The sequence below is a fragment of the Siniperca chuatsi genome, linkage group LG16 (genome assembly GCF_020085105.1).
Source record: "Siniperca chuatsi isolate FFG_IHB_CAS linkage group LG16, ASM2008510v1, whole genome shotgun sequence".
In the NCBI taxonomy this organism is placed as follows: Eukaryota; Metazoa; Chordata; class Actinopteri; order Centrarchiformes; family Sinipercidae; genus Siniperca; species Siniperca chuatsi.
Window position 1 is genome coordinate 15,479,312 of NC_058057.1, and position 27,743 is coordinate 15,507,054.

General features: G+C 40.0%; 4 protein-coding genes across 8 annotated transcripts; 2 read left to right on the forward strand and 2 right to left on the reverse strand.

The window, feature by feature from the left end:
* Window positions 1-1,906: 1,906 nt before the first annotated feature.
* On the forward strand, window positions 1,907-15,114 carry parp1 (poly (ADP-ribose) polymerase 1). Of its 2 annotated transcripts, none has more exons than XM_044169686.1 (23): window positions 1,907-2,168; window positions 3,676-3,838; window positions 4,564-4,679; window positions 4,906-5,120; window positions 7,090-7,180; window positions 7,298-7,414; window positions 7,518-7,694; window positions 7,861-8,023; window positions 8,338-8,478; window positions 8,668-8,907; window positions 9,081-9,146; window positions 9,242-9,374; window positions 9,603-9,798; window positions 9,901-10,029; window positions 10,506-10,589; window positions 10,731-10,853; window positions 10,961-11,089; window positions 11,231-11,329; window positions 11,505-11,657; window positions 11,868-11,995; window positions 12,106-12,167; window positions 13,696-13,810; window positions 14,287-15,114. In XM_044169686.1, exons 1-23 carry the CDS (start codon window positions 2,046-2,048, stop codon window positions 14,366-14,368), a joined length of 3,045 nt encoding a protein of 1,014 aa, XP_044025621.1. In that variant the 5' UTR covers window positions 1,907-2,045; the 3' UTR covers window positions 14,369-15,114. The 2 variants fall into 2 exon arrangements, with proteins under 2 accessions (XP_044025621.1, XP_044025622.1); XM_044169687.1 differs by lacking the exon at window positions 1,907-2,168 and adding an exon at window positions 2,199-3,562.
* Window positions 5,130-7,080, reverse strand: LOC122863310 (adenosine receptor A1-like). Its single transcript, XM_044169688.1, has 2 exons — window positions 6,479-7,080; window positions 5,130-6,391 (listed from the first exon to the last, which is right to left on the reverse strand). Exon 2 carries the CDS (start codon window positions 6,382-6,384, stop codon window positions 5,245-5,247), a length of 1,140 nt encoding a protein of 379 aa, XP_044025623.1. The 5' UTR covers window positions 6,385-6,391; window positions 6,479-7,080; the 3' UTR covers window positions 5,130-5,244.
* A 700-nt stretch (window positions 15,115-15,814) lies between the features above and the next one.
* On the forward strand, window positions 15,815-24,408 carry lin9 (lin-9 DREAM MuvB core complex component). Of its 4 annotated transcripts, none has more exons than XR_006374993.1 (15): window positions 15,815-15,929; window positions 16,879-16,911; window positions 17,477-17,568; window positions 18,315-18,428; window positions 19,693-19,823; window positions 20,058-20,183; window positions 20,354-20,511; window positions 20,829-20,962; window positions 21,211-21,339; window positions 21,949-22,050; window positions 22,145-22,225; window positions 22,325-22,450; window positions 22,640-22,822; window positions 23,101-23,285; window positions 23,402-24,408. XR_006374993.1 is itself a non-coding variant. In XM_044169780.1 (15 exons), the coding sequence occupies exons 1-15, from the start codon at window positions 15,899-15,901 to the stop codon at window positions 23,505-23,507; spliced, it is 1,644 nt and encodes a 547-aa protein (XP_044025715.1). In that variant the 5' UTR covers window positions 15,815-15,898; the 3' UTR covers window positions 23,508-24,408. The 4 variants fall into 4 exon arrangements, 3 of the variants coding, with proteins under 3 accessions (XP_044025715.1, XP_044025717.1, XP_044025716.1); XM_044169780.1 differs by having other exon boundaries at window positions 23,101-23,198; XM_044169782.1 differs by lacking the exon at window positions 15,815-15,929 and adding an exon at window positions 15,987-16,005 and having other exon boundaries at window positions 23,101-23,198.
* Window positions 23,572-26,616, reverse strand: mixl1 (Mix paired-like homeobox). The gene is made up of 4 exons (XM_044169784.1): window positions 26,104-26,616; window positions 25,753-25,973; window positions 25,501-25,627; window positions 23,572-25,181 (listed from the first exon to the last, which is right to left on the reverse strand). Exons 1-4 carry the CDS (start codon window positions 26,198-26,200, stop codon window positions 24,604-24,606), a joined length of 1,023 nt encoding a protein of 340 aa, XP_044025719.1. The 5' UTR covers window positions 26,201-26,616; the 3' UTR covers window positions 23,572-24,603.
* Between the last annotated feature and the right edge of the window lie 1,127 nt (window positions 26,617-27,743).

Consider the following 27,743-nt stretch of genomic DNA (forward strand, 5'->3'; position numbering starts at 1 on the left):
GTAAAAACTTGTGTCCTCCAGTAGAAGCTGATAACATGCCAGCAGCAGCTACCAAGAAGGAGGATGATTTTAACTGCACCGCCTATACAGTTTTTTCAAGAACCAGAAAAAGAATCCTTTCTGCTCCAGCCAAGCAGATTGGTTACATCAGCATGGCCCTCTTCACATTACAGCTGAATGAAACAACAAAGGCACAACCCAAGATTGGGTATGTGAGCGGTCGGGCCACTGCCACAGGAAATACAGACTATAGATATGCAGAAATCAAATAAGGCAAAGTGTGTTATTTAAAGCAGACATTTATGCTTCAAAAAAGTAAGGAGGGACAGGCTTTAGCAGACTGGACTAATTAAGATTATTTTTTTTGGTTTTGTTCAATTTAGACTTTTACTATAAACGGATTAATCTCTCCGTTATCTAGAATAAAAATATAAAATACGTCGTTCTTTAAAAACACAAATGATTTCAAGTGTGCACAGTGCTTCTGCCTTTCCTTCCTTTCAGAGTCTGGACGATTTCTCTTGACTCGGTTAGTTGTGGCTGCGACTCGCGCGGGTATTCCACGGCCGACTCCTTGATCGTCTATTAAGAACGATGGATCACCCGGTAGTTGGAAAAATGGGTTCTTCTTGGGCATTAACCTCTATGTACTTACTTTTTGTTCTTAACTGTTCTGAGGCAGATACAGAAAAAATAAACTTAACTACTGCACAAATCAACTCTTAATATTGTTAACTTTAGATATAGATATTTAGATATAACTGAATCAAGATTTGAGCTGCCAAACCACCAGGATTTTAGAAATGAAGTCATAAATCCAAAAACTGCCAAGGCCACCCCACTCTCTTAAGAAATATTGACAAAAAACAAATGTGATTTCTTTGTTAACTGTTCAGTGTCTCGCTACTAGCATATAAGAGGAGAAATACAAAATCCATTTACTATATTTTGATTTAAGTCGATTTGTTATCTAAAAATAATAAAATTAAAAGATATCTAGTCTAAAAAGTATCTGTTTCATGTAGGAACTGGTAGAAAGAAAACAGTTCCTACATGAAACTGCTCACAATAAGGTCTGTGATTATCTTGAGTAACCGGGTCATGATTTCTGGAAAGAGACATTGCTGTTGAGTTTTTCAAATGTTTTTTGTTTTTTGCCGCTTTGAGCACCACAAGCCAAGTGCCATAAAGTTTCATTATATTCAAAAAATGCAGACATCTCTACGGGCAATATCTCCAAAACTCAGCAACTCACACTTAAACAATCTGGATGGATAAATAGCACTACAGGTAAGAGGAAACAATGTATTTTCGATTTTAGAGTGAACTGTCCCTTTAAGGTCTCTGAATGACCATAAAAATGTTGTGTTACTGTTAGTGTTTTTTTACATAACTAAGACCTTTCAATGCACCGACCTAAAATGTAAATACTCAAACTGTGTCTTTATGCAATTCCTGCCTATTGCTGTCTCATTTGGGTATTCTTTATCGTTTGGAGATTTTTCAAAGTCCAAATTTGAGAGTTGAATGTTTTTCCTTTCAAGTCTCAAGTTAAGTCTTTGGAGTCTCAAGTCTTAATTATAGCGAGTCCACATTTTTGTGATTCAAGTCCAAGTTTCAAGTCTACAGCTCGAGTAGTTACTGGATGAGGGTAGAGTGTGCAGGGTACCAATCCACATCTGGGACCCTGACTCACTGCTGCCAAAAGGAAGGCCTACACCTTCACCTTGTAGATATGCTTCTCCATCCCCCTGGAATGAATGATATACATCAGAGCTTGAAGCTTGATACTTTCAGAAAACTCATTGTAAATGTTTAGTGGTAAGCACAAATGTAGGGAGCTGCTGATGCTTTGTGGTGACGTTTTGGTATCAGGAAACAGTGGCAGAGTGAGAGCTCTTCACATGTGTCGTCTCTCTGTGCCTCCGTGCAGGCACGCGGGCTTTGCTTCTCTGCTTGTGCATTGATTGTTGTGGCTCCCCGTTATCCGGAGAAAGTTCGCCTCACAGTCAATTCGTGTTATTTTGCAATAATATTGAAGAAGTATGGCAGACTCTCAGGAGGACAAGCTTTATAGAGCGGAATATGCCAAAAGCGGCCGTGCGTCGTGTAAGAAATGCAAGGAAAACATAGCTAAAGACTCGCTGAGGATGGCCATCATGGTGCAGGTAACGTAGCGACGTCTGGAGTCAGTCCATCTAAAGAAACCTGCTATGTTAGCTAGCTTATTACCAGAGTGCTATCTTTTGTAAATCAGGTGGTTGATTCAGCGAACATAGTGGTTATTAATCAAGTCATTGGAGAATGAAAATATGTAGTTTATAGTGTGGTTTCAGTTGTGTTCGGTTAGGCCCTCGTTAGCATTTAAATGGCTGACATTGTCTATTCAGTCTTGTTCACAAAGAGCCGTTGAGCCTTTCTTAATGTCGGATCCTCGCAGTTATGCTTCCTGCTATTCATGAAAGTAAGGTTCAATGATTGATTTTTTTTATGCTTAAAGAGTACAACCGTACGTCTGAGTAAGCGTCTACAACTCAGAAGCCAAAAATCACAACAGCAGCATCATCACCACCATGTAAAGTCTGTCTGCTGCCCTTCAGAGAATTAATTAACTAAGAGGCTAAGAAACCTTCTTATTTGGTTGCACAAAGTCAGCCTCCTTATTCATGGCCTGTGGAGCAGCTCCAGATTTTCAATCACTTTACTTTTCAATCTAAAGGCCAATCAAACTGGATCAAGCTGATCACCATAAATCAGCAGGGACACAAGCTCATCACTTTGTTGCTTATGAAATTTTAAATAATTGCCATATTTCAATAAGCCATTTTTTTGTCCTTTTTTATAGAGAATCTATATTTTTAGGGTAGATAAAACTAATAAAGTTGGTCTCATACAGCATCTGTTTGTTTTGAGAGTATTTCCATTCTTCTTCATAATAGTAGTAGTAGACTTATAAGACGCCAAAAATAGCATTGCTGTAGTGAAACAACATTTGTCAGACATGTAATATCTTCTTACACATAACATAACAAACAAAGCATGCAAACAAAGAGTGTTGTATCCTCTCCAAGTTTTTTTGTACATTTCTATCCCAAGTCTTAGTGAACCTGAACAAAACTGTGCACACAAAGATCTTTGACTTTTGGTAAATTCTCCCTCACAGGTTCTACACTATAGTTGTTTTTCATGAGACAATACATTGATAATTTAGGGCCTTTTACATAATTTACATAATAAGAATAATTTTCTCTGAGCATCACAAATATTACACTGTAATCTGTTATATAAAAGATTTTACCTCACACCATTTACCAGGAATGGTACTGAACTTGTATAGCGCCTTTCTAGTCTTCCTACCACTCAAAATACTTCACACTACATATCACAGTCACCGGTGGCAGTCCTGTCATCAGTCTAAAGAAACTAACTCATTTGTACACACACACACACACACTGGCACAGCCCTCTGGAGCAATTTGGGGTTCAGTATCTTTCCCAAGGACACTTCAACATGTCGGCTGGGGGATCTTTCTTGTGAGCCGCTGTTAGGACACAGTTACAGGTCTGTTGCAGAGCAGGATCATCTCACATTTATGTCATCCCATATCACTACTGGTTCACTGTAAACATACTACATACATTTAATCTTCCCTGTTTGTTCTGTGTTCTCGGCAGTCACCTATGTTTGATGGGAAGGTCCCCCACTGGCACCACTTCTCCTGCTTCTGGCAGCGAGCAGCAGCTCAGTCCACTGCTGATATCGCTGGGTATTCCGACCTCCGCTGGGAGGACCAGGAGAAGGTCAAAAAGGCCATTGAAAGTGGTGGAGCAGCAGGAGGTCAGTACTCGACTTTTAGCATTTGACTTCATCTTAATGGATTGGTAAAATATCATATTGCCACATACAACATGTACAGACTGTACTGTCCCAGTGTGCCTTCGTGGAGATGGTAGAGCAAATGATTGATTGGTCATCTTAGGCCTCTGGCTCCTCTGTTGAGCAGCTGACCTCATCTTTTATATGCAAGTTAATTGGCAAACATAACTTGTAACATTTTACATCTATGCATAGAGCACTATGTGTTTTTATTCAGTGGCTTAGAAGACGTAGTTCTGTCAAACCGGTGTACAGGTCACCATACATCATTACAGTGCAGCAACAACTCACAGCGAGCAGTGCAGACATTCTCCTGTACTGTCAAAATCATTAAGATATGAGAAAAAGATTGTCAGCTCACGTTACGTTTTTTTTTTAATTTATTTTTTTTTTTTTTAATAAAGTTTATCAGTGAAAAATCAAACACAGGTTCAAAGAAAATAAATTCAACATCTCTGTATACTGTAGTATCTCCCCAAGGGCTGACATATTTTTGCTTCCTGGTGACCACACCTGGTTTTTATATAAAATGTCTATACAGTTACTGCTTGTCAAGTGTTAAAATAAACATTCTGTTGTAGTATTTCTTCTGGTAACTATTATTTATCCTCAGAAATCTTGCATATATATATATATTAGTTTTTTATTGACTTGAAAATGAAAGTTGGATGACTTCCTTCTTGTAGGAAAAGGGGACCAGAAGAGTGGAGCTAAAGGAGAGAAGACGCTGAATGACTTTGCGGTTGAATATGCCAAGTCAAACCGCAGCACATGCAAAGGCTGTGAGCAGAAAATAGAAAAGGTTAGCAGCCACTTTTATTTGCACACAGGAAAACTGTTTGTTGAAATATAACAATTACTAGTAACTAGTATCAATTTATTCAATATGACATATATATATATATATATATATATATATATATAAATAATATTATTATTATTATTATTATATATTATTATATATATTTGATCAAATGGGATTGTTCCATTGTGTCACTGAGTCTGTGATCCTCTGGCCTCTCCTTCAGGATCAGATCCGTGTATCCAAGAAAACTGTGGACCCAGAGAAGCCCCAGCTGGGTCTGATCGACCGCTGGTACCACACAGCGTGTTTCGTGAGCCGTAGGGAGGAACTGGCCTTCAAGTCTGAATACAGCGCCGCCCAGCTGAAGGGTTTCAACGCACTACGGGCAGAAGACAAGGACGAACTTAATAAGAGGCTCCCTGCAGTCAAAACTGAAGGGTGAGACAAATAAGAAGGGATAATATTCTTTCGAGCAGGTTGGGTACCTTTTTAAGATTGTGTTGAATGTTAGCATTGGGATTTTGTATTTGACAGTGTTCAGTGTTTGGGATCACAAGCCTGGTCAGGTCCGGTGCACGATTCGGACAGCCGCACCCTCTCTATTGTCACCACTGGCTACATTTGAAGCCTCTCTGTCTTCCACCATCCTGCAGCACAAGAAAATTGCCTTGAAGGTGTCCCTGAAAGCTGTCATTGTGTATGCATACAGGAAGGGGTTGACAGCAGAGTTGGCATGTGACAAAATGATGGCAGTGAGCAGCAGCTCTAGCGGCACAGGGCAGTGTGGGCAGAGCAGCAGGAAGCAGTTGATTATGTGGAGCGGGATCCAGCAGATTGTGAAGAGGAAAAGAACCAGAAAAAGTGAAGTAGCAGTCTTCATCTCTCGGCGCATGCTGGCTGCAGCCCTCATTTGTCCCTCCCCTCTGCCACTTTGCTCAGATGCGATACGCCTCACCTGCTGCTTGACCGTGACAAAAATTTGGGCATAGATGAGAAACATGATCACCAAGGGGGTCAGCACACAAGCAAAGAAGTTGAAATAGACCATGTAGGTCATGTCCACCACCAAGACAAAGAAACAGTAGCCTGAATCAGGTGGTTTCTTGTGCCACCCCATCAGAGGCACAAGCCCAATAAGAAAGGCCAGAAACCACGTGGTCAGGATCACTAAAACAGCGTTGCGAGACGTCATCAGGACCTGGTAGCGGAAGGGCATGAAAATGGCCACGTAGCGCTCCACAGCCACTGCCAGCAGGCTGAAGATGGAGCTCTGGGTGAACATTATTAAAACACTCAGCATGAGCAGACACAGGTAGAGATTGTGACGCGGTAAACCAATATCAGTCAGGATGGCACAGGGAATGGCAATCGCACCCACACAGATGTCAGCAACTGCAAGTGAGACCAGGAAATAGTTGGTGACGGTGCGTAACTTGCGGTTGAGGCCCACGGCAACACAGACCAATAAATTGCCGATTGTGGAGAAAAAGGCGATGATGAGCTCAGCCGCCATGTACGCCACATTAGGGGGAATAACCAGGTCAGTGGGTGGAGGAGAAGGAGAAGGTAGGGAGGAAGTGGCATTGGAGGAGGAAGGAGTTGAGGAGTTCTGGAAAGGCTGCAGGAAAGGGGGAGATGGATGGGATGAGTTTCTAATTTGGTGGAAATTGTAGAGGCTGAACAATTCAGTGGTGTTCTCCATGGTTGTCCTAAAGAGAGAAATAAGATTCAAGTTAGAAGTCAAGCTTAACTGCTCAGAAGGGCGATGGAATGCAAGAAGCAGTAAAATTACTCACCAATCTACAGCAGTATGGTTCTTTTGAAAACAAGTGAGTTTTTTACTCAAGAAAATAATGACTCCATCGTTGTTATTCTGAAGCAGCCATCATGATACTGTACGCCTGTCCTAACATTAAAGATCAGAAGCACACTTCTGTTTGAACAAATCTGGAGGACGCTGTTTTATAGAATTCCCTTCTTCCCTCTTGATGTCAGTTGTTGTCTGATAAGGGATGTTTGTCTTGTTTTTTTGCACTCCAAAGCACCAGACAGGAGACTGACTGCTACTGGATTGTCATTAACTGATATGTGTGTGCTGGTGTGAGTCTGGGGAGTCTAATAAATGTTTCTTGTCAGGCCAGGGTGGATGATATCAGCATTGACACTTGGGATTGTGGAGACATGTACCTGCTTGTGTGTGTGTGTGTCCATTAACTGAGGGGGCCCTAATGAATTTGCCTAATGAATAAAGGTGTCAGACTCAGGCTTGTTTGTTCCTATTTTCCACTATCCCTTTTGGCCTCATTTAGGAAGTTAATTTGGATGTTTCTTGTCCATGCTGAGTTATTAAGAAAACAAAACAAAAGTTTGGAAGGAAAGTGTTTTGAACTTCTGCTTGATCTTACAGAAAGCGTAAAGCTGATGAGGTGGATGGAGTATCAAAGAAACAGAAGAAGGAGGAAGAGGATGAGAAGAAGAAGCTGGAGGAGCAGTTGAAGGTACCTTCTTTTTTTCATTTTATTTCCTATCCTGGTGTAAAATTCACATTATGTTTGGTGACCATGTTTTTCACATGTTGCTGTGTTTGTGGTTTTTGTTTTTTCATGCATCTGCAGAACCAGAGTCAGCTGATTTGGGGAATCAAGGACAAGCTGAAGAAGTTTTGCTCAACCAATGATATGAAAGAGCTGCTGATTGCAAATGGCCAGGAGGTTCCCTCAGGAGAATCAAATGTAATAGAGCCTCATTTTATTTCACTCCCACTGGATTCAAAATTAATTGTCATAAAAAAGGCAGACTTATTAAAATGACTACTGTCTGTACTGACTACTGTAGGTGGTGGACTGCCTGGCCGACGGCATGGCTTTTGGTGCTCTTGAGGCCTGTAAAGCGTGCAAGGGCCAGCTGGTGTTCAAGGGTGATGCTTATTACTGTACGGGGGACATCTCAGCCTGGACAAAGTGTGTGTTCAAAACTGCAACACCAATACGCAAAGACTGGGTCATCCCCAAGGTAGGTCACCTCATTTCCGGCCTCCTTTTGGTTCTTTATAGAGTAGCGGTTTCCATGCTATATCACCAACTGTAGCCTGTGAGCAGAATTTATGTCATTGTAATGAAGAAAATGCCACATATTCTTGCTATATTTTACTATGAATATTCTGGCTTTATTATTTTAGGAATTCCATGAAGTTCCCTTCCTGAAAAAATTCAAGTTCAAGCGACAGGACAGGGTTTACCCGAAGGAGGCTCCCAACCAAACCCTTACTGCAGCCAAAGCAGAACCCTTGGCTAGTGCATCCAGTGCCTCAACTAAGCTACTGCCAGAGGGAGCACCTGCAGGTTAGTGAACAAACCTGTTCCTTTCTGTATGCTGAGCTTGTGATTTGATTCAATTAATGCATTTAGTATGCACTTAAATCGATCTTATTTTTAACTTTGATTATTAGATAGAAAAATACTTTATGTATGTGTAATATGCCAAAAATATTTTTTAAATAAATAATTACAATTACATAAATAAACAGAAAACAAAGTGTCATGGAATTTGGACACTAAATAATAAAAATAAAAAAAACTTCCATACAGTGGTATTGTTTTAATATTATGATTTTGTAATATCTGGTTTTTTTGTTTGTTTGTTTTTTGTCCCATAGACAAACCTCTTACTGGCATAAAACTGTTGGCTGTGGGCAAGCTGACCAAGAACAAGGATGATCTAAAGGCTGCTGTAGAGGAGCTGGGCGGAAAGATTACCAGCACAGCCAATAAGGCCTCTGTCTGCCTCAGCACCAAGAGTAAGTAACTAATCAAAAAAATGAAGAATTACCAATATGTGGGCCAGTCAGTGTCTTCAGTTCTTTTTTTAAAATCTTATTGAATCAAATTTAGGAATATAATGTCTTCTTCATAACATGTAATGTAACATTCCCCCTCTTATAACTTGCTGTCATTACCACACCTGCTTCCTCCTCCTGTTTTCACAGAGGAGGTGGAGAAGATGAGTAAGAAAATGGAGGAAGTGAGGGAGGCTGGTGTGCGTGTGGTCTCCGAGGGTTTCCTCACAGATATCAAGTCGTCGGGTAAAGCCCTCCAGGAACTGGTCTCCCTGCACGCTATCTCGCCCTGGGGTGCAGAGGTCAAAGTCGAGGCTCAAGCTCCATCTGTGGCCTCCAAGTCTGGAGCGCTGGCTACCAAGAGCACCGGCAGGGTGAAGGAGGAGGAAGGTAAAGGATATTTGTTGCTGTTATTAATGCTCGTGCCTATAGATGTTTGTCTTAATGTTAGGTCATGTTGAAGATGGGTGATTCATCTAGACTTGTGTTGTAGCATTGAATTGTAATGCTCTTTGGTGTATATCTATGTATATTTATAATTGATTGTATCCACACTATTACAGGTGGTAGCAAAACCAAAAAGATGAAACTCACAGTCAAAGGAGGAGCTGCTGTGGATCCAGATTCAGGTAGTCATGAATACCGTGCATTGAAAACATAATTTATCTGTCCTTTTTTTTTTTTTTTGGTCTTCTGACCGTGACTGATGATTTTGATTTCTTAGGTCTGGAGAACAGCGCTCATGTCCTGGAGCAGAAGGGGAAGATGTACAGTGCTACGCTAGGTCTTGTGGACATTGTCAGAGGAACTAACTCCTACTATAAACTGCAGCTGCTGGAGGATGATGTCCAGAAGCGGTCAGTGTTGCAGCAGAAAATCATTTAACTTCTTTTTTTGTTGTGCAGAGGTTATTAAAATGTACATTCAGGTTAGTTAATGAGGCAGTAGATGGTCTTAGCTAGCTTGCCAGCTGCAGGGCAGTGGTACTGTTTGTTTCCTTTTATAATAATAGTAACAATTGATAGATAATAGAATCATTCTAACTCGACTATCTCTTACACTGCCCCTCTTTCATGTATCTGCAGGTACTGGGTGTTCAGGTCATGGGGCAGAGTGGGTACCACCATCGGAGGCAACAAGCTGGACAAGTTTCATGACAAGAACTCTGCCCTGGACAACTTCCTGGGTGTCTACAAAGAGAAGACAGGCAACGACTGGGGTTCCTCCAACTTCACCAAATATCCCAATAAGTTCTATCCCCTGGAGATTGACTATGGACAGGTACACACAAACACACAAAACTAGAAAGGAGATATCCTACAGTATGTTTTCTGTATCTAACTGGATTTAGTTTTTCTCTGTGGTGTTCATGTTTCTTGACAGGATGAGGAAGCAGTGAAGAGGCTGACAGCCACCGCCGGCACCAAGTCTAAGCTGGCCAAACCCGTCCAGGAGCTGATCAAGACGATCTTTGATGTAGAGAGCATGAAGAAGGCCATGGTGGAGTTTGAGGTAAGATTTTATCATTTGTTTGGGCAACATACTTGGCTGTGTACATGTGAGAGAGAAACCACATTAGACAGATCTAGTTTGTTACAGCCTGCATCATATCACATCTTCTGGCAATGTGGGGAGCTTTTGTCGAGAAGTTATTTTTATAATTTTATACCATGGACTAAAATATGATGACTTTATATGTGACTTTGCACTCTGTTTCTGTTACCAAAGCCAGCACCATCAGCCCTGTGTTGTTGTGTATACACTTAAATTAACACTAGCAGTCGAGCATCTACAATGTAAAAGAAAAGTCCACATCTCCATCTCAATAGACTAAATAATAATTAAACATCATATGTTTTGTTTTGGTAAAGAAAGTACATTGTGCGTTCAACTTTTTAGCACAGTAGTGTTAACGCAACCCCAGTGTGTGCATTATTCTTGTTTGTGTCCCACATACGTTTAGTTTATTTCTCCTTTCCTGTCTTCAGATTGACCTTCAGAAGATGCCCCTCGGAAAGCTGAGTAAGAGGCAGATTCAGAGTGCCTACGCTCTCCTCACTGAAGTACAGCAGGTCAGTAACCAACAGACTAGACTCTTGTGATGGATTTTGTGACATTGCTAGTAGTAAATAGTGCTTCTGTGCCAGTGGTTGGACCAGATATCAGTAGCAAACGTTTGACTATATTGGTCTTTGTTTTTGTTTTTATCATAGGCTGTGTCAGATTGTCTGCCTGAGTCCCAGGTACTGGATCTCTCCAATCGCTTCTACACCCTGATACCTCATGACTTTGGTATGAAGAAACCTCCACTGCTCAACAACCTGGACTACATTCAAGTAAGGACACAAATACTGAATCCTACTGTAGAATTTTCTCTTGTTTTATAAATGCATGGACTATACGTGGATCTCATAACATCTACATACTGTACATCACTGTTCAGACTAAAGTTCAGATGCTGGACAACCTGTTGGATATTGAAGTGGCATACAGCCTGCTTAGAGGAGGGGCCCAGGACAATGAGAGGGATCCCATCGACATCAACTATGAGAAACTCAAAACCAAGATTGAGGTGAGGAGTGTAACCCCTGCACGGTGTGCAAGATTATATATTTTCCTCATTGTCCTCTAAGAATAATGTTCAGTGTGGTTATTGTATAAGGTGATTATGCATGGAAAGATTACAGTGTGCTATATATTTGTTATTTCGCAGGTTGTTGACAAGACTACAGATGAGGCTGAGATCATTATACAATATGTTAAGAACACCCACGCTGCTACACACAACACTTACACCCTGGAAGTGCAAGAAGTAAGTCATTTTGGGGGAAATGGTTTTAACATGACAACCGCTTCATTGGAATATTATGTTGCAAATGCTTAGTTTGCATAAATCTTTGTTCACAATTACTGATTCTATGTGTACATTTGTTGTCCAGCATGAATTACCATCTCACTGTGTTTCCTGAATGTTTGTCATCTTTTAGATCTTCAAAATTGTTCGAGAGGGAGAGCGCCAACGGTACCGTCCCTTTGAGGAGCTACACAATCGCCAGCTGCTGTGGCACGGTTCTCGCACCACCAACTACGCTGGTATCTTGTCTCAGGGTCTTCGCATTGCCCCTCCAGAGGCCCCAGTGGTGAGGTTTTGTTTTTTGTTTTTTTTTGTTTTGTTTTGTGGTTAGGCTGAGTTCAAGTTTGTGGGGAACCAAAAGCTGCACCTCCATTTGTTCTTACGCAACAATGTAATACCTTCGCTTTCATAAATACCTATATTCTGTCATGGTTTTAGTTGCTTTCTCTTCTCTTTAGTCCTGTATTACATTGCCGTCTTGCTTCATTTTCTCTAGACTGGTTACATGTTCGGCAAAGGTGTGTACTTTGCCGACATGGTGTCCAAGAGTGCAAACTACTGTCACACCTCCCAGTCAGACCCTGTAGGCCTCCTCCTGCTGGCTGAGGTTGCCCTCGGCAACATGTAAGTGACAATTTGAGTTTTTTTTTTAAAAGCCTAAAAATCAACCTTTTCTTGTGCATCAAAAATATGTAAAAGTATGTAAATTAATGTATCTTGCTTTTTTAATGCAGGCATGAATTGAAGAAGGCCTCCCACATTACAAAATTACCCAAGGGCAAACACAGTGTTAAGGGTGAGAAAACTTAATATTTTATTTTGATTTGTTTTATAAAAATTTAAATTGAATTAGAATTTATTTGTATTTCACTACTGTGTGGGACAACTGGTCACATTTTGTTCCTATGTTGAGTAAACCATCGTAGAAAAGGTTTCAGTCGTAGTCATCTGGACACTGTTTTCAGAATCAAGACGTTTCGCCCCATCCGGACCGATTGAGAATGACTTCCGGATGGGAGCCGAAACGTCTTGATTCTGAAAACAGTGTCCAGATGACTACGACTGAAACCTTTTCTACGATAGAACACTCCTGGACGAATGAGGGACTACACCGTCTTATGTTGAGTAAAGAACACAGAAATTCAATCTCAGTGAAAATCTATCCCTACACAACAGGTGCCCCTATTTCTGAACAGCACATTAATGCAATTAGCGAGCTGTGCTGCGTAAATGTGACTTTTAATAAGTAAATGTTATTATCTTGAAAACATTGTTACTGCCGAAGTACATATACATAGTAAATTGTATAAAGTGTATAATAAAATATAATACAGTACAGAATTCATACACATACTCATACACATGTGTCCAGCCAGTCCTAAACCCCCCCCACCCTTCTGGACAACTATCGTCCAATCTCTCTTTTATTTCCAAGGTTCTCAAAAAACTTTTATCTAAGCAGCTTCTTGCTGCTGTGGAAAACAATAATACCTTTGAAAACTTTCAATCTGGTTTTCGTCAGTACCACAGCACTAAGACAGCCCTTCTCAAAGTCACTAATGACCTTTTAATGAATTCAGACGCAGGCATGTGCTCAATTCTTGTGCTGCTGGACTTAAATGCGGTGTGACTCAAGATTCAATTCTGGGACCAATACTGTTCTCCTTATATATGCTTCCCTTGGGTGATGTCATCCGCAGACATGGTATTTCTTTTCATTGTTATGCGGATGACACACAGTTGTACCTCCCTGTCAAGCCCACTGACCTTAGTACACTGAGTTCTCTGCAGGACTGCCTGTCTGACATAAAAAACTGGATGCCGATAAATTTTCTACAGCTGTACTCATATATAACTGAAATCCTTGGTATTGGGCCCCAGCACATCACTAAATAAATACTGCCATCTACTGGTAACCTGTCACAACATATCAAGCCTGTTGCAAGAAATCTCAGTGTCCTGTTTTTATCACCTCAGAAACATACACAGAACAACTTGCCTGAAGAAAATAGGTTGTCTGAGTCAGTGTCTTCGTTTAAGTCTCTTCTCAAAACACATTTTTATCGGAAAGCATATCCTGATTTTACCTGAACTGGCTGTTTATTTTATTATTATTATTATTATTATTATACCACCCATGTGCTGTTGGAAGAATGTTTTGGCATAGAAATATTTGCTTGATAATGTGTTATTTAGCTGATTTGCATAACTTGTTTTGTTGAATACAAGTTTTGTTGCAGCCGAAGTGCCACTTGTTAATAATATATAGAAGTTTAGTTTGTGTTCTGCTTCAGACTTTCATTCATTAACTTTTTTTCTTGCAGGTTTGGGTAGAACTGCTCCTGATCCAAGTGCTGCTACCACTTTAGATGGGGTGCAAGTGCCTCTGGGGAAAGGAACTCACACTAACATTGATGACACAAGTCTACTGTACAACGAGTATCCTTTAACACTGACCACCTGGTTTATGAATTTGATAATTTTGCCAAATGGCCCCACATTTTTCCTGCTTTGCCATATAATTATTTTTTATTATATTTAATAGTTTGTAGAACAGTGCAGAGTCAAAGACATAGTAAGTGCATATTGTTCTTGACATTGAATAAATGGACTTTGATTTTTACTCTATTGCCAAGTTCTCACAACATGACATTTAGCTTGAATTTAGACTACCGTTGCCACTCTAATTTTAGATTGTTCTTGGATGGCTGTCTACATATGGGGAGGTCTGTGGTAATACTCAGCATAGCTTATCTTTTCAGGACAAAAATAATAACAGGAGTTGAAACCTCTGTGTTTGGTGTCCTATTTGTCCTAACCAAACTAATTTAATTTGTGTGAAATTACCTCTTATTTTGCTGTGTTGGTTATTTTATCTGTATAGTCTCTGTTTTCCTTAACCGCTGCTCCTCCAGGTACATTGTGTATGATGTAGCGCAGATAAACATGAAGTATCTCCTGAAGATCAAGTTTAACTACCAGACATCCCTGTGGTGAGAGGGGCTGTTTCCGGACCCTCTTCAGTGAAAACAAAGACCACTGTTGCCGCCAAACGCCTGGGCTTAATTTCCTACAACAGAGGGCGATGCTATACCACGCTTTAAAATGGTCATTGGAAATCTCTAGTCACTTTATTGCTTTTTCATCAGGTTTACTAGCTGGCAGCGTTCCTTAGTAATGCATTAGGTACTTAAATACCTACTTCAGAGTTGCTTATAAGACAGACACAGAACAGAATTCTGTATAGTGGTTGATGCACCTTTCATACTGTTTAGAAAGGTTTTGGTTTAGAAATGAACATCAGAAAATGTTAGTTGCTTTCTGTCTCATGTGGTAACCTTGAATTTCACAAGGATCTTAGTTTTTTATTCTTTAATAAACCTGTAGTTAATAAGGCATAGTACTGCAAAATTTAGAAAGAGTTTACAGTTGTGAACAACCAATCTGCATACGCATACACAAACCAGTGTTTATATTTTGCTAGGGTTCCCCAGTAAAATGGCCACTAAAATGAACATCTTGTAGACTGTTCAAAGATACTGTAAGAGGTTTGACATGTATATATTTGTTTTGTTGTTTGTCTCTCAAGCTGTCTTCCTTGCTAAAAATAAAAAAATAAACAATGCAGTTTGTGTTTATGCAAATTATTCTGTAAAAGAAACAACTGCCATGGTATGTGGTACACTTTTTCTTATTGTTATTCTCCCTTACCTCAAACAAAATAAAACATTGAGTTCTCAAAATTTCATGCCTGCAATTTTGAATCTTTGTTTTTCTTGTACATACGCATGTTAGATCCAATTTCAGTTTTGGATTTGGAAATAAATGTAAATTCGCATGTCATGTTTTTCAAAGTAATGAGATACTTGATATATTTTCTTAAAAGCTTTCTCTTGGGCAGGTCACTGGTCAGGGTCAGCTACTAATAAGTACTCCAGGAGATAGAAGGACTTCTTCAGCAGCATGGTAGCTTGGGCTTGAAGTTGGATCTCATAGGACATTTAACCATTAGAAAACCCTCCTGCATATATACACAAAAGTAGTAGTGTTTACTAACATAATTTCCCATTTAAAAGAGGCTTTTCTTCTTCATTAAAGCCATTTTTATGGTGGACTGGGGTTTCTGGTGCTGTGTATAACTCCAGGTAAAAACAACAGCTTGTACCTGGAGGAAATATTTAAAGTTGAACAAAGCATTCACACCCCCAACCATATTTGAAATTTAAGAAAAACTAAATCTGTGACAGTAACTGAAATGCTGTATGAAACAATGGAGGGATGCTGAGTGCATCTGGATTCTGACTTCCAGTTTTGCACATGAAACGGTTTTCCAAGCATTCCCCGGTACATTTTATACGGGAAGTTGGATTTATATTAAGTGAATATAATTGTGTGTATGCATATATAATACAAAGTGATTCTTTGTAAATTATAAGGGTTTTATTTCTCAAATCGCCCTCCAGATAGCGTCCCGACCCAGAATGCATTTTGACAAGGTCTTTGAAAAAGCGGCGCGGCTAATTCAAGATGGCGGAGATGGACCAGCTGTTAGACGAGAGTGAGTAACAACACAAATTCACGGAGTTTTACATTGTAGACACGCAGCGGTCCCGTAGTGATAAAATAAATATTTGGTAATAAACTGCTATCGTTGTCCATGTAATGAATATCGCAAGTTTTGGGCAGAGTTCATAAAGTATTTTTTAGACGCAAAGAGATACCGGTCAGTCTAAGTCGGCTAACGCTTGTTAGCACGAGAGGCTAACCATAGCTAATGTTGGAGTTAAGCAAGTTACTTTAGCCCAACTGGGTAAACAAATAACGTTAGCTTAGCTCTGAGCTAACGTCTGCTAGCCTTAGATCGTAAGCATCAGTAACAAAAGGTCTGCCACAATGTCTCTATTGCCCAAGTACACACGCTAGCTAGTTATCTGTTTTGCTGGGCATAGTTTTTTTTAGTCTTCCGTGATACCATCCTTATATTTAACGTTCGTTAGCGCTGGTTAACGTTACATGGTAACGCGTTGTGTATCATTTTGACAAGCTGGTGAAGGGAAACTAGCCAACTTATTTGGCTATTAACAGCTGAACTAGTCATTTCAGTCGATGTGAACGTAGTTAATGTAACTAAATATTATCGCCGGGTTGTAACATAGTGTAACGTTAGCTAGTTTAGCTAATTTTGATATGATCTGTCCAGCTGATGTTATGCCCGTGCCTGACAGCTCAAACTGGGGGTTAAGGCCTAACTGACTGCGCTAGCTATATCTAACTTCAGTTAACCTACCTGGCTGCTGTCAGTGTTTAAAGGACAGTCTCATAGACGTCAGTAATTTGCAGACGTTTTCTTTGATAGCAAAAATAAACGTACCATATTAATTTCAAACTAAAGAGCATGGCCTAATTACCTTTCATCACAGTGACCTGTTTAGTGAAATGTTTATGTTTTCTAATGTCATTAGTGTGTTACTGAAGATTGATGTAGCCCAATTTGTCCTCTTCCTCAGGCTCTTCAGCAGAGGCACTTGTCAGTCTTAAAGGTATGTGGGCAGTATTTTTAGTTGTCTATCTTTCTGTACATTTGTTCTTGGCGCTGTGTGTAAGTACATTGGGAACTACTGGAAACTGGAGTCAAATTCCTTGCATAGCTAAACATACTTGGCCAATGAAAATTATTCTACTTGTGATTTGATCTTGTCTGCATGTGTATTACCTGACATATGCCATAGGTTTCCTAATCTAAAGAGGTCAGGAATCTTTTTCATTCATTGGATTAGACATCTGTATGACTCACCATAACGACAAGTTTACAGTGACAACCCACACTACCTTACATTAGTGGATGATGCAGTCTTGGATACAGTGTAAGCAGTTGTCCTGTAATTGCTTCCAATGCAATCTTGTCTCCATATTAGTAAAGTTTTGTGTTAAGACTTGTAAGAACACTATCTATTCCAGTCTCACTCATAAGTGGAAAATTAATTTACATATTCTGTGATTTGAGAACAGTTTTGAGTCTGACATTTGATAATGAGTAGTTCTCACTGGGGTCTTGTATCTGGTGTCCTTACACTGTTTTGAGTAAATGCACCTGTTTTTTAACAGAAGGGAGTTTGTCCAACACTCTGAATGAAAAGAACAGCTTTCCAAGAGCTCACAACACCAGGGGACGACATTCCTCCCTCACAATGGACACGGTAAGAAACATAGTGCTAGTTTGTCGATTTTTAGAAATTTTAAAAGAGGAAGCAATAGAAGAGATTCTGTCATACACAATATTATGAATGCTAAGCTTAAAACCATTAAATAAAAGGCTAGTTAATATGATCAATAAAGTACAACACAAACCCCAGCTTCACAATTTACAACACTGTGGAATCAACACGACTCAGACATTGTCTAAATTAAAATTGCAGGAGAACATTAATAAATTATAGTAGTAGTAGTAGTAGTAGTGGTAATAATAATAATAATAATAATAATAAAGTAGTAATAAGTAGTATTTGCAGGTTTAATGTATTGAATTGCATTTTATTATACATGTGTTTCGAATTTCTATCCATCTCATGTAGCAATATTTAAATATGTGCAAAATATATTTGAGCCATTACCCTTGTGTATAAACATGTTTTGACTCCTTTTGGCTTGAGGATGAAAACAATCCCAGAAACTTTCACTGGTTTTCTAGTATATGATTAATGGTCTATATTTCCTATATTTAATCTGCAAATTACAGTAGAGACATAGTAGGCTCTTTCAAATCTGAATTTATTTATTTTACCTGTATTTAACAAGGAAGTCTCCTGAGAGTCATTAGGCTCTTTTACAAGAGAGATCTGGCCAAAATGGCAGCGCAGAGTAGTTTACACAGTCAAATAAAAAATGTAAAAAGTAAGCATTATTGGCACTATTCATAAACTGCTGTACACAATTTACTTTCCAGCCCACACGGAGCTCAAAGAGAAGCCGTTTGTTTCGGGAGGAGGATGAGCAGCCCCAGCAGCGTCTCCCCTCCAGATCCCCTCGGAGGAGCCAAAGGGTCTCCACCACACCACAGGTAAAGACTACACATCATTAAAGTGATTCATAGTGAAATGAGGGAATAATTTGGCTCTTCTTTTCTAAGGTATAGCACAGAGCTGTAATATCTGGCGTACTGTATATGGCCTACAGAAGTAAATCCGCTTTGTTTATCCAACTAATTCTGGCTTTTACCATTGACCATTCCTTGCAAAAGACTACAAAGAGAAGCTCTGGAGAAGTCCACATCACGATGTTGACAAGTTGTTGTTGTTTTTGTTTTTTATTGACTAGGAAGCGGACAGTCAATGGCTAGCCTCAATGTCTATGTCACCATTTCCAGTAGCTGCTTTACAGTAAGGGTGAAAAACACAATGAACGCAGTAAGGCTGCCAGGTCCTGCAAGAAATTTGCCCCTTGTCATAAAAAATGAATTGGAGGCAACAGCAACCCCTAGCTTCCTGTGTTCTGTGTTCGTACGCTAAGTCTTCCTGTGGTTTGCTTGTAGTAAGCTTTTAATGTAAAGCAACAGAACCAAGTGTTTTGAAGAGCAATAATGGCTCCAAAATGCGTCAAAAGAGAGTGTATCAGAAAACAATGAGGCTGCTAAGTTGTTAGATGAAAGTTACAGACTGTGGTATGAAGTAAAATTTGACTCCATGACACTGCCTCTCATTTGTTAAACAGGAGCTACAAAGCCAGTGAGGTAAACATAACAACCCTTTTAAAATGGTGCTTTCGCACCAGTCGCTCGCTTGACCACACATGTTGAGCCACTCAAATTATAATGATAATTTTATAGCTTGGTTGCGGGAAGTTACTTATGTGCCTATGACGGTGCAGTCCCTCATTCGTTCAGGAGTGTTTTATTGTAGAAAAGGTTTCAGTCAGAGTCATCTGGACACTGTTTTCAGAATCAAGACGTTTCGGCTCCCATCCGGAAGTCATTCTCAATTGATACTCAGGTAGATTCCTTCCTGAGGGCAGGGCTTATGTAACACAGAGTAGCTTAAATTTCTAGTTCCCATCCCATTTTTTCACAATTGAGAATGACTTCCGGATGGGAGCCGAAACGTCTTGATTCTGAAAACAGTGTCCAGATGACTATGACCTTTTGTACGATGTGCCTATGAGTGAATCATTTGTGGGAAATCTTAACAGCTGCCTTCCACAGTGGAAGAATACGTGAGAATTTGTTTAGGATAACCTTTAGGTGTTTGTTCAATTTATTTTATTTATTATTTTTCAAAATACATATGTACCTGTATGTGGAATGACTCTTTTAATGTTTTTCTTTACAGAAATTTTCTAATGTGATGACACCAGATAAGAAGGCGTCCCAGAAAATAGGGCTGAGATTAAGAAACCTCCTTAAGCTACCCAAAGCTCACAAATGGTGCATCTATGAATGGTTCTATTCCAATATAGACAGGTAAAGTCTCACTTTCACTGTCAGAAGACAATCAATCAATTCAGAGATGCTTTAACAATGTTTAAGCTTTTTGATCATCTGTAATTACATTGAACTTGGTTTGCAAGGTCAGCAGCAACTGGGCGGCAATTTGGATTTTCCCAATCAAGAATCAGACATGTTTGTAGGACAATGTTATCTTAAGCTGTGTATTTCTCTCTCAAAAAAGATTTTGGACTTTCTTTTCTTTTCCAGACCTCTCTTTGAGGGTGACAATGAATTCTGCCTGTGTCTGAAGGAGTCGTTCCCCAACCTGAAAACAAGAAAATTGACAAGGGTTGAGTGGGGAACAATCAGGAGACTGATGGGGAAACCTCGACGGTATGCTGCAGTCTTTAAGCTTTGTGCCTCCACACAACATTTTCATTCATCATGTTTGTCTTTGTTTTTGTCAGATTTTAAAGTGTGAAATTGTTTTCTCTGTATTTTTAATAACACCATTTTCTCAAACAAAGACTTAAAAAAAGCGCTATGCTTTATTGGCCCTCCAGGTGTTCGTCAGCATTCTTTGCTGAGGAACGGACAGCGCTGAGGCAGAAGAGGCAGAAGATGCGCCTGCTGCAGCAAAGAAAACTGTCTGACGTGTCAAACTGCAAAGACCTTCCAGATGAAATCCCTTTGCCACTCATCATAGGGACAAAAGTCACTGGTAAGATGACTGAAATGAGCATACACCACTGTCAGCCGTTACAACAGCCAGACAGTCCTGGTTAAGTGTTAGGTTGTTATTGTTATTGCAGTCAAATGACCTGCAAAGCAACCGAGTTTACATTCTCAGTATTTGCGTGATGTCTTTTTAAAAGTGAGTCAGAAACAAATATTTTTAGAGGGACTGCATTGTTTTGTGTAGATTGGCTGATAAGAAAATTCAAACCCAACACAGGGCAAGTAAGGATGTCCCATGCAGATCTGTACAGTATTACCAGTACGAGTTCTGATTTTCTTTGTTTTCTTTTTGTTCCACAGCCCGACTCCGAGGCGTTCATGATGGGTTGTTCACAGGGCAGATCGATGCAGTGGACACCAGTGCTGCCACCTATCGTGTCACCTTTGACCGCAGTGGCCTGGGAACACACACTGTGCCTGACTATGAAGTCCTGGTAAGATTTGCATGTTGCCTTGCTAAGATAACAGCACCACTGTAAGTAAGTGCGTTTGAGCTTAGACACATAACAACTTTAGTATGTCAGTCTTTATTTTTCTAACGTGTACTTAGATACAAATTGTAAAGCAGTGTCATTAAAAATTTAGAAAAAAGAAATTGTCAAAAAGCAAAAATGCACAACAGCTGTAGTGAAGAAATTTGATTAAACACTCTTAAATATCTGGTGATGATTATGTTTTCCAGAGCAATGAGCCCAATGAGACCATGCCCATTTCAGCCTTTGCCCAGAAGCATCGAGCATCACGCTACATGCAGAACCTCATGACTCCACCTAGAGGGCCTTACCCATCCGCTACCACTCCTGTCCTCATGGTACTGTAAACCTACATCTAATGACAGATGTACATGTGCTGCGTCATCGCACATGTCCCCATTGTCTCACAGCTGTTAATGATATTTGGTACTGATTTAAATCTGCTTTGGCTGTGAGAAGGTTTATTTACTGCAACAGCTACTTGGCCAGGCAGCCAATAATTCTGAGATGGGTTTTGTTTAGCATATCTAGTACAAGCAGGCTGTAAACGTATGCATGCAAAAGTATATTTAGGTGTTCTAGTCAGTGGTGTCAGTGGATTTACTGTATAAGGACGGTTTAGGCAGTGTTGCATTGAATCAAGTTATTATTGAGGAAAAGGCTGAGTTTTCTACTGCACAAATCTTTAAAAACTTCAAACTAAAACAGTAAATCTAATTCTTGTCTGATCTGCTATTCACTTTCTGTCGTGAATCAGTTTGAGCTTTAATTCTTAAGATAATAAATTTTAAAAAATTGATCAATTGACAGCACATCAGTGTTTAAACAGTGGCCATCATACTGCAACAGTATAAGCAAAATTGCAAATCTCTTCCTCTAGATTGCTTATGAAGATAAATTACTTTTTTTTTTGTTTTTTGTTTTTTTTGTTTTTTTTTTGATAACAGGACAATGACCCTCTTATCAACCAGTCACCATGGAGGAACAAACTGCCCGGTGCTGAGGGAGATACTCTGGGAGGATTTCCTGTCAAATTCCTTGTCCAAGTGGTAAATACTTCCTGTCAAATACTAAAAGCTGACATCCTAAAACTTTGTAACACTTTGTTCTAACAAATCTTTTGTCTTATTTTTTCATGACTAGACAAGGCTGTCCAAGATCCTCATGATCAAGAAAGAGCACATCAAGCACTTAAAAGAAATGAACACAGAGGCAGAGAAACTGGTACAATCATAATTACAATTTTAAAAAAAGTTGCTTCAAAACCTATTAAATGTTTTGCATGAAGCCAAACTAAAACTGTGATTGTGTTTTTGTGTTCAGAAGTCGTATTCGATGCCTATTGACCTAGACTTCCAGAAGCGATATGCTACCACAGTGCTTGAGCTTGAACAGCTCAATAAAGATCTCAACAAGGTGCTTCATGAAGTTCAACAGTTCTGCTGTGAGGTATGTCAATAGATACACTTCAGTCCCATCACTAGTTATTGCCCTGAAGCTAAGTACAGGAACGCATGTGTACCTGTGATATGTCATGCCCTGTTCTGATATTTCTAGCCTCTCACTTCCTAGTCAATCTGGAAAGATTAACTAACAGAGCCTTGTTTTAAGATGTGAATCCCTAATGTGTCCGTCCAGCTTGCTCCAGATCAGGGCATGGTTCCAGCTGACCATCCCACAGATCTGCGGCGGCGTTGTGAAGATGAGGCCCAGCAGATGGTGCAGCTGAGCAACTCACTGAAGGACGGACAGCCGAGTGTGACAAACCCCAGCCTCACACAGCTCATCTCCCGCCTCACGGCTCTGCTGCTACAGATCAAGGTAGAGGATATATAAACGCTCAGCTGCTGTCTGCTTTCATTCCTGCTCATAGATTTTCTAATGTATGTCAGGAGGACAATGGATGTACGCAGTTTGTTTCTCTCTGGTTTTGTCAGTGAGTTCATTTTGCAACATATTTGGCAGCAACATCAATGTGTTAATAGGTCTGTTGTGAACTTTCTCAAACAACTTTTGTATGTATACTGAACATTATTTAAATAATAGACTAATACTTTTGAGTAATGAACATGCTATCATTTTGCCTGATTTTGTTTCAGTGTCTGGCAGATGGAGGAGACCTGAATTCATTTGAGTTTAAATCTCTAACAGACTCCCTTAATGACATCAAGGCATCTATTGATCCCTCCAACCTCAGGTAAAAAGACCCTGCAGTGTTTCTAACTACACTTCTTGGTCACACTACACGCGACGGTGGATGGGATGGTTCGAATGGCATACACGAGTAATTAAACATGTTCTTTTTTGTTATCATCCAAGTCAGTGTCACTACCAATCACCATTCAGTCAGCCTCAAAGTACTGAACATTTCTGATACTATTCTCTTTTCTGTATTTCTAGTTGCTTCCAGAATAATGTCGAGATCCACGTGGCACACATCCAGAGCGGCCTTAGTCAGCTGGGCAATCTGCACGCATTTGCTGCCAACAACACCAATGCAGTCTGAGTACCTGCATCATCTACACCACACACAGGTGCATGCACACACAGGGGAGTGTCTTTTGAGATGGTGCTTTCACCTGAACTGTTAAAAGACTGCAAATAAATCCCACGTGGATGTTGTGGACCACCACCACCCAATCTGAATTTGGATGTCCATGTGAAACGACTCAGAGTTCTGCCCAGACTCCTGGAGCTTTGTGCTGACCGGAGGGAGGATGTCCTAAGTATTTTACCCACCCATTTTATTGTATGAAAATGTTGGTGCACCCAATTGAACACAAACCTGAAAGAGTCTTAAACTATTGCCACCAATCCACATCTCTAAACTCAACAAATGGTTATTTATTGGTTTCATGTGCCAAACATTGATTCTTACAGTTTTTATAGTCCATATTTATTTATTTTTGAGTAGGTGTGTATGGTTATGAAACAATATTTTGCTATTTCTAAAGTTTCCCCCTGTAAGTGTTGTGTTCTGTTGCTCCACTGATGGTAAGCACGGGGAGGCTAAAGAATGTTTTATAAAATTGTTTATTGTAGATAATTGTACAATATCTCTGATTATTAGGACTATTGTCAACATTTCTGCTGTGTATTTAGAAATGGCTTTTGTAATTTTGTGTGCACTGAAAAGAGATTTTGGTATTTTTATAAAGGAGAACTCTGGGGTTTTGATGTCTTTTACTCCCTAAGATGATCTTAGCATTTCCATATTTGGCATGGCTGTTGCTGCAACTCCCACACTAAGCCTGCATCACAGATGTAACCTCGAAAAATTCAAGTCAGCAGTTTTTTCCTAGAGAATCTCCTTTTTTCAGTTTTGTAAAGTTGTATATGAGAGTGCCTCAGGGCAATTGTATATAAATGTTTCTGTCTTTTTATATTAAACATAATATTGCAACACAGCATTTGGTCTTCTAGTTTTTAGTATTTATTAACAGATGAAACCATTTTGTTTTCCTTTCCCCCCGTTTTTTATACAATTAACAGTTTTATTACTTTTTTACAATAAATACGAATTTTCCTTTTATGCAAACAAACAATTGTATACTGCTTCTTATGATACATGTAGCTTTCTTTATATCATATCCTGTAATGTATCACATAAAGCCTCCAAAGCCTGCCATGGCCTCGTTTTCCCAGTCAGAGTCTGAGTCAGTGAAGTCCTGTGCCTCAGTGGCTTGGATTGGGGAGAAGTGACTGAACCTGTCCCCTGTGGCCCTCATGTGTGGATACTGGATTTGGCATCCATTATCCTTTGGTGATGACCTGCTGAAGTTATTCTGGGTCGGGATGGGAGGAATCACAACTTTCATCTCTGGCCCAATGGTCTTGTTAGGTGGGAAGTTGTCATATTCCACCAGAACCTTTTGACCCTGGTTGCCAGTCACATTTGCTTCGATCTTGGGATGATGCTCGTTCTCCTTGGGATACAGATGGACGTTACAGCATGGGACGTTAACACTCAGCTTGTGTCGTGCCATCTGCTCAGGCTTCACTCTGGTTCCCTCCTTGTTATAGATGCAGGAGAGGGACGTGTGTTCATAGCTGCTGGGTGTGGTGGGTATACTGGTTCTGTGAGTATCTTCTGTGTTTTGGTGCATTGTAGGTCTGAAACTGGCTTCCAGTCCAAACCCCCCTATCCTGTGTACCTCAGCTCCATGATTGTTGTCATAAACTGAAAGAGAAAACAAAAAGAATGAAGCAATTAGTTCTGAAAGTAAATAAACATTGTTTTACATTGCTCTTTCGATCATTCCCTACATAGGAGAGAGTAGTTGTTTCAGGCAATTTATATCAATTTAGGTGACTTTAAATCGAGTTTAGAAATACATTAAGGAAGATATTTCAGCAGCATATTCATTAACTAATGTGATATGGTATGTGATATGTGAACCAAGTGAATAGAAGGATTAAGAAAAATTGTGGAAAAAAACCCAATTGAGCAGGCCCACTTGATGCTTGAGTGAAAAAAAAAATCTAAGACTAACAATTACCTTTCTCTGGGCCCATCCTGCTCTGGAGCTGGCTGAAGGGGCCAGCTGCTGGCGGGTTGGCGACCTTCATGGACACTGATGAGCCAACTTGGCGACGAGACTTGGCCCTTCTGTTCTGAAACCACACCTGGAATTTGTAGGGGGGGCAAACAAACGTGAGGACAGTTGAATCCATATTGAAAAATCATACCACAATTTTGGATGAACCGTTTGACACTGCGTATCTGAGGGGTGATTTAAACTAGACACTACCTGAATTCTGGACTCCGGTAGCCCGGTCAGAGCCTCCAGTCTCTCCCGTAGGTAGATGTCAGGATATTTAGTGTCTGAGTAAACTTTCTCCAGCACCTCAATCTGCTGCTGGGTGAAGTTGGTCCTCTTCCTCCTGTGGGTCAGTATTGCCACGCATTTATCCGCCCGCGGTACAGAGTTTGCGGAGTTGAAGTAGTTTGTAACATCTGCCGCTCCATAATCTGAGAAGAAAACGCACATTGTTTAGTTAATAACGTTAGATGAGTAGGAGTCATAGGAACATGATGCTGGACTTGTGCGTAAATTACGCACAGAGCCAGCTGTAAGGCCGTTACGCTGCCAGCCACCAACCTGAGTTCACCATGCTGTTCATCTGCAGAGGTCCTTCTTGATACATGTGGAAATGATTCAGATCCCCGACGCGCATATTCCCATGAACTGAAGACATGTTCCTCAACGTCTTATTTCCAGTTTGAGACTGAGTTTGAGACTTGCGCGCTCGCTGGGTTTAAATCCCCCCATGATCAAAGGTGATGCTGCCTGTATGTGTGAATGGGGCAACCATCAGCGTCGGCTGGCACTGCAGCGGCCGTGCAGCAACTTCAGACGTCTGCAGGCCTGTGGAGGTGTTAAGGCATCACACCTGGGACGGTGGAGCGGCCGCATGTCTCTTTAAAGGGTTTTTAATGGAATCTGCATGCTCAATACACATCGGTAGTGAAAACATTTATCCGCTTTGGAATGGATGAAGCAATAATGGACCCGTAGCCTTCAAAGAGACACAGTCGGAAACTGCCATTTCCTCAGCGGCCTCGCAGTTTGTTGCTTGATAACAAAGGAACACATTTTTTCCCTGCTGTATCTAATAATCTCCAGTCAAATTTCACATTAACTACAAATATAAACATAGTTGCATATATTTCAACAACTGATTGTAGCCATTCGTCAAGGCTCTACACTATGTGGCCAGTTTCCTATGCTCTATATGCATTAGGTATTTGTGTACATAATGAATAACAGAGTATACATATTGAATAAAGCAGGAAGACACTCAACAAATAAATAAATGTTTTCAAATAACTTAAAGGATATGTGGTTCAAAATGCATTGATTAAATTCTGTATCCTGACTGATTCTGCAACTAGACACATAATCTTACAGGGTTGTCGTTTTTTTTTCTTTTGGTGATGGTATCTTTCCTTTAGGCTTAAATGTCAAATAATATAACTTACGTTTTATTAAGATACAGGTCTTTAGAGGGCTGCTCCTCAATACTGATGTATTTAGGGAATTATGCTTCCTTTCCCCTTTCAGTGGTAACAAAGTTCATCTCAATACACAAACATCAGTTCAAAAGTCTTCAGGAGTGGGTACTTGTTATTGAGTGGGTCACCTTCATTTGATTCAGAGGGGGATCAAGTCAAGAGGTCAGGTAGCACCACAGACACACTAATTTGTTCACACATATTTGGACAAGATTTGCAGGAGTGAGCTTTTATGGTTACAGGTACTTTTAATAACAGTTTATTGTTTTTTTTTATGTCAGAATGAATTTTTGTACATACCTGTGCAATTATAGGTGCAATTTTATGCATCATATTTAATTACATTGGGTGTGGGGTGACATGATTATTGCAATATAAAGTGATAAAGTGCCAGACTTTTTACTGCATTCTCCTCATTCATATGATTTATGGGTTACAGCTGTAACTGGGTTTAAGTCATCGTGGAGTGGATTGTATTTTTGGCTAAATGAGCCTAAGTTAGCATTAAACTATCACGCTCCTGAAAGAGACGTGTAGGGTGGACCTAAAAAACACCAATGGTTGTCTCTGGTTATTTCCTTGTTGATCTCTGTGGGAAAATTACTTGACAGCCATTGTGTCATTTCACAGCCACAACAGCACTTATTGATCTCTGTACTTTGACACATACAGCATTGTTCAGATAGGATGTGCTTGTTGGTAAAGACATTCACAGTTCACAGGTTG

Bases quoted from the DNA above. Each gene is read 5' to 3' on its own strand.
- parp1 (XM_044169686.1), top strand. From the start codon at position 2,046: ATGGCAGACTCTCAGGAGGACAAGCTTTATAGAGCGGAATATGCCAAA. The intron at 7,415-7,517 runs GTAATAGAGCCT...TGACTACTGTAG, and splicing joins TTCCCTCAGGAGAATCAAAT to GTGGTGGACTGCCTGGCCGA. The intron at 9,375-9,602 runs GTCAGTGTTGCA...ATGTATCTGCAG, and splicing joins GAGGATGATGTCCAGAAGCG to GTACTGGGTGTTCAGGTCAT.
- LOC122863310 (XM_044169688.1), bottom strand. From the start codon at position 6,384: ATGGAGAACACCACTGAATTGTTCAGCCTCTACAATTTCCACCAAATT.
- lin9 (XM_044169780.1), top strand. From the start codon at position 15,899: ATGGCGGAGATGGACCAGCTGTTAGACGAGA. The intron at 18,429-19,692 runs GTAAAGACTACA...TTTTCTTTACAG, and splicing joins GGGTCTCCACCACACCACAG to AAATTTTCTAATGTGATGAC. The intron at 19,824-20,057 runs GTAAAGTCTCAC...TTTCTTTTCCAG, and splicing joins TTCTATTCCAATATAGACAG to ACCTCTCTTTGAGGGTGACA.
- mixl1 (XM_044169784.1), bottom strand. From the start codon at position 26,200: ATGTCTTCAGTTCATGGGAATATGCGCGTCGGGGATCTGAATCATTTC. The intron at 25,974-26,103 runs GTTGGTGGCTGG...TTTTCTTCTCAG, and splicing joins GAACAGCATGGTGAACTCAG to ATTATGGAGCGGCAGATGTT. The intron at 25,628-25,752 runs GTAGTGTCTAGT...TACAAATTCCAG, and splicing joins TACCGGAGTCCAGAATTCAG to GTGTGGTTTCAGAACAGAAG.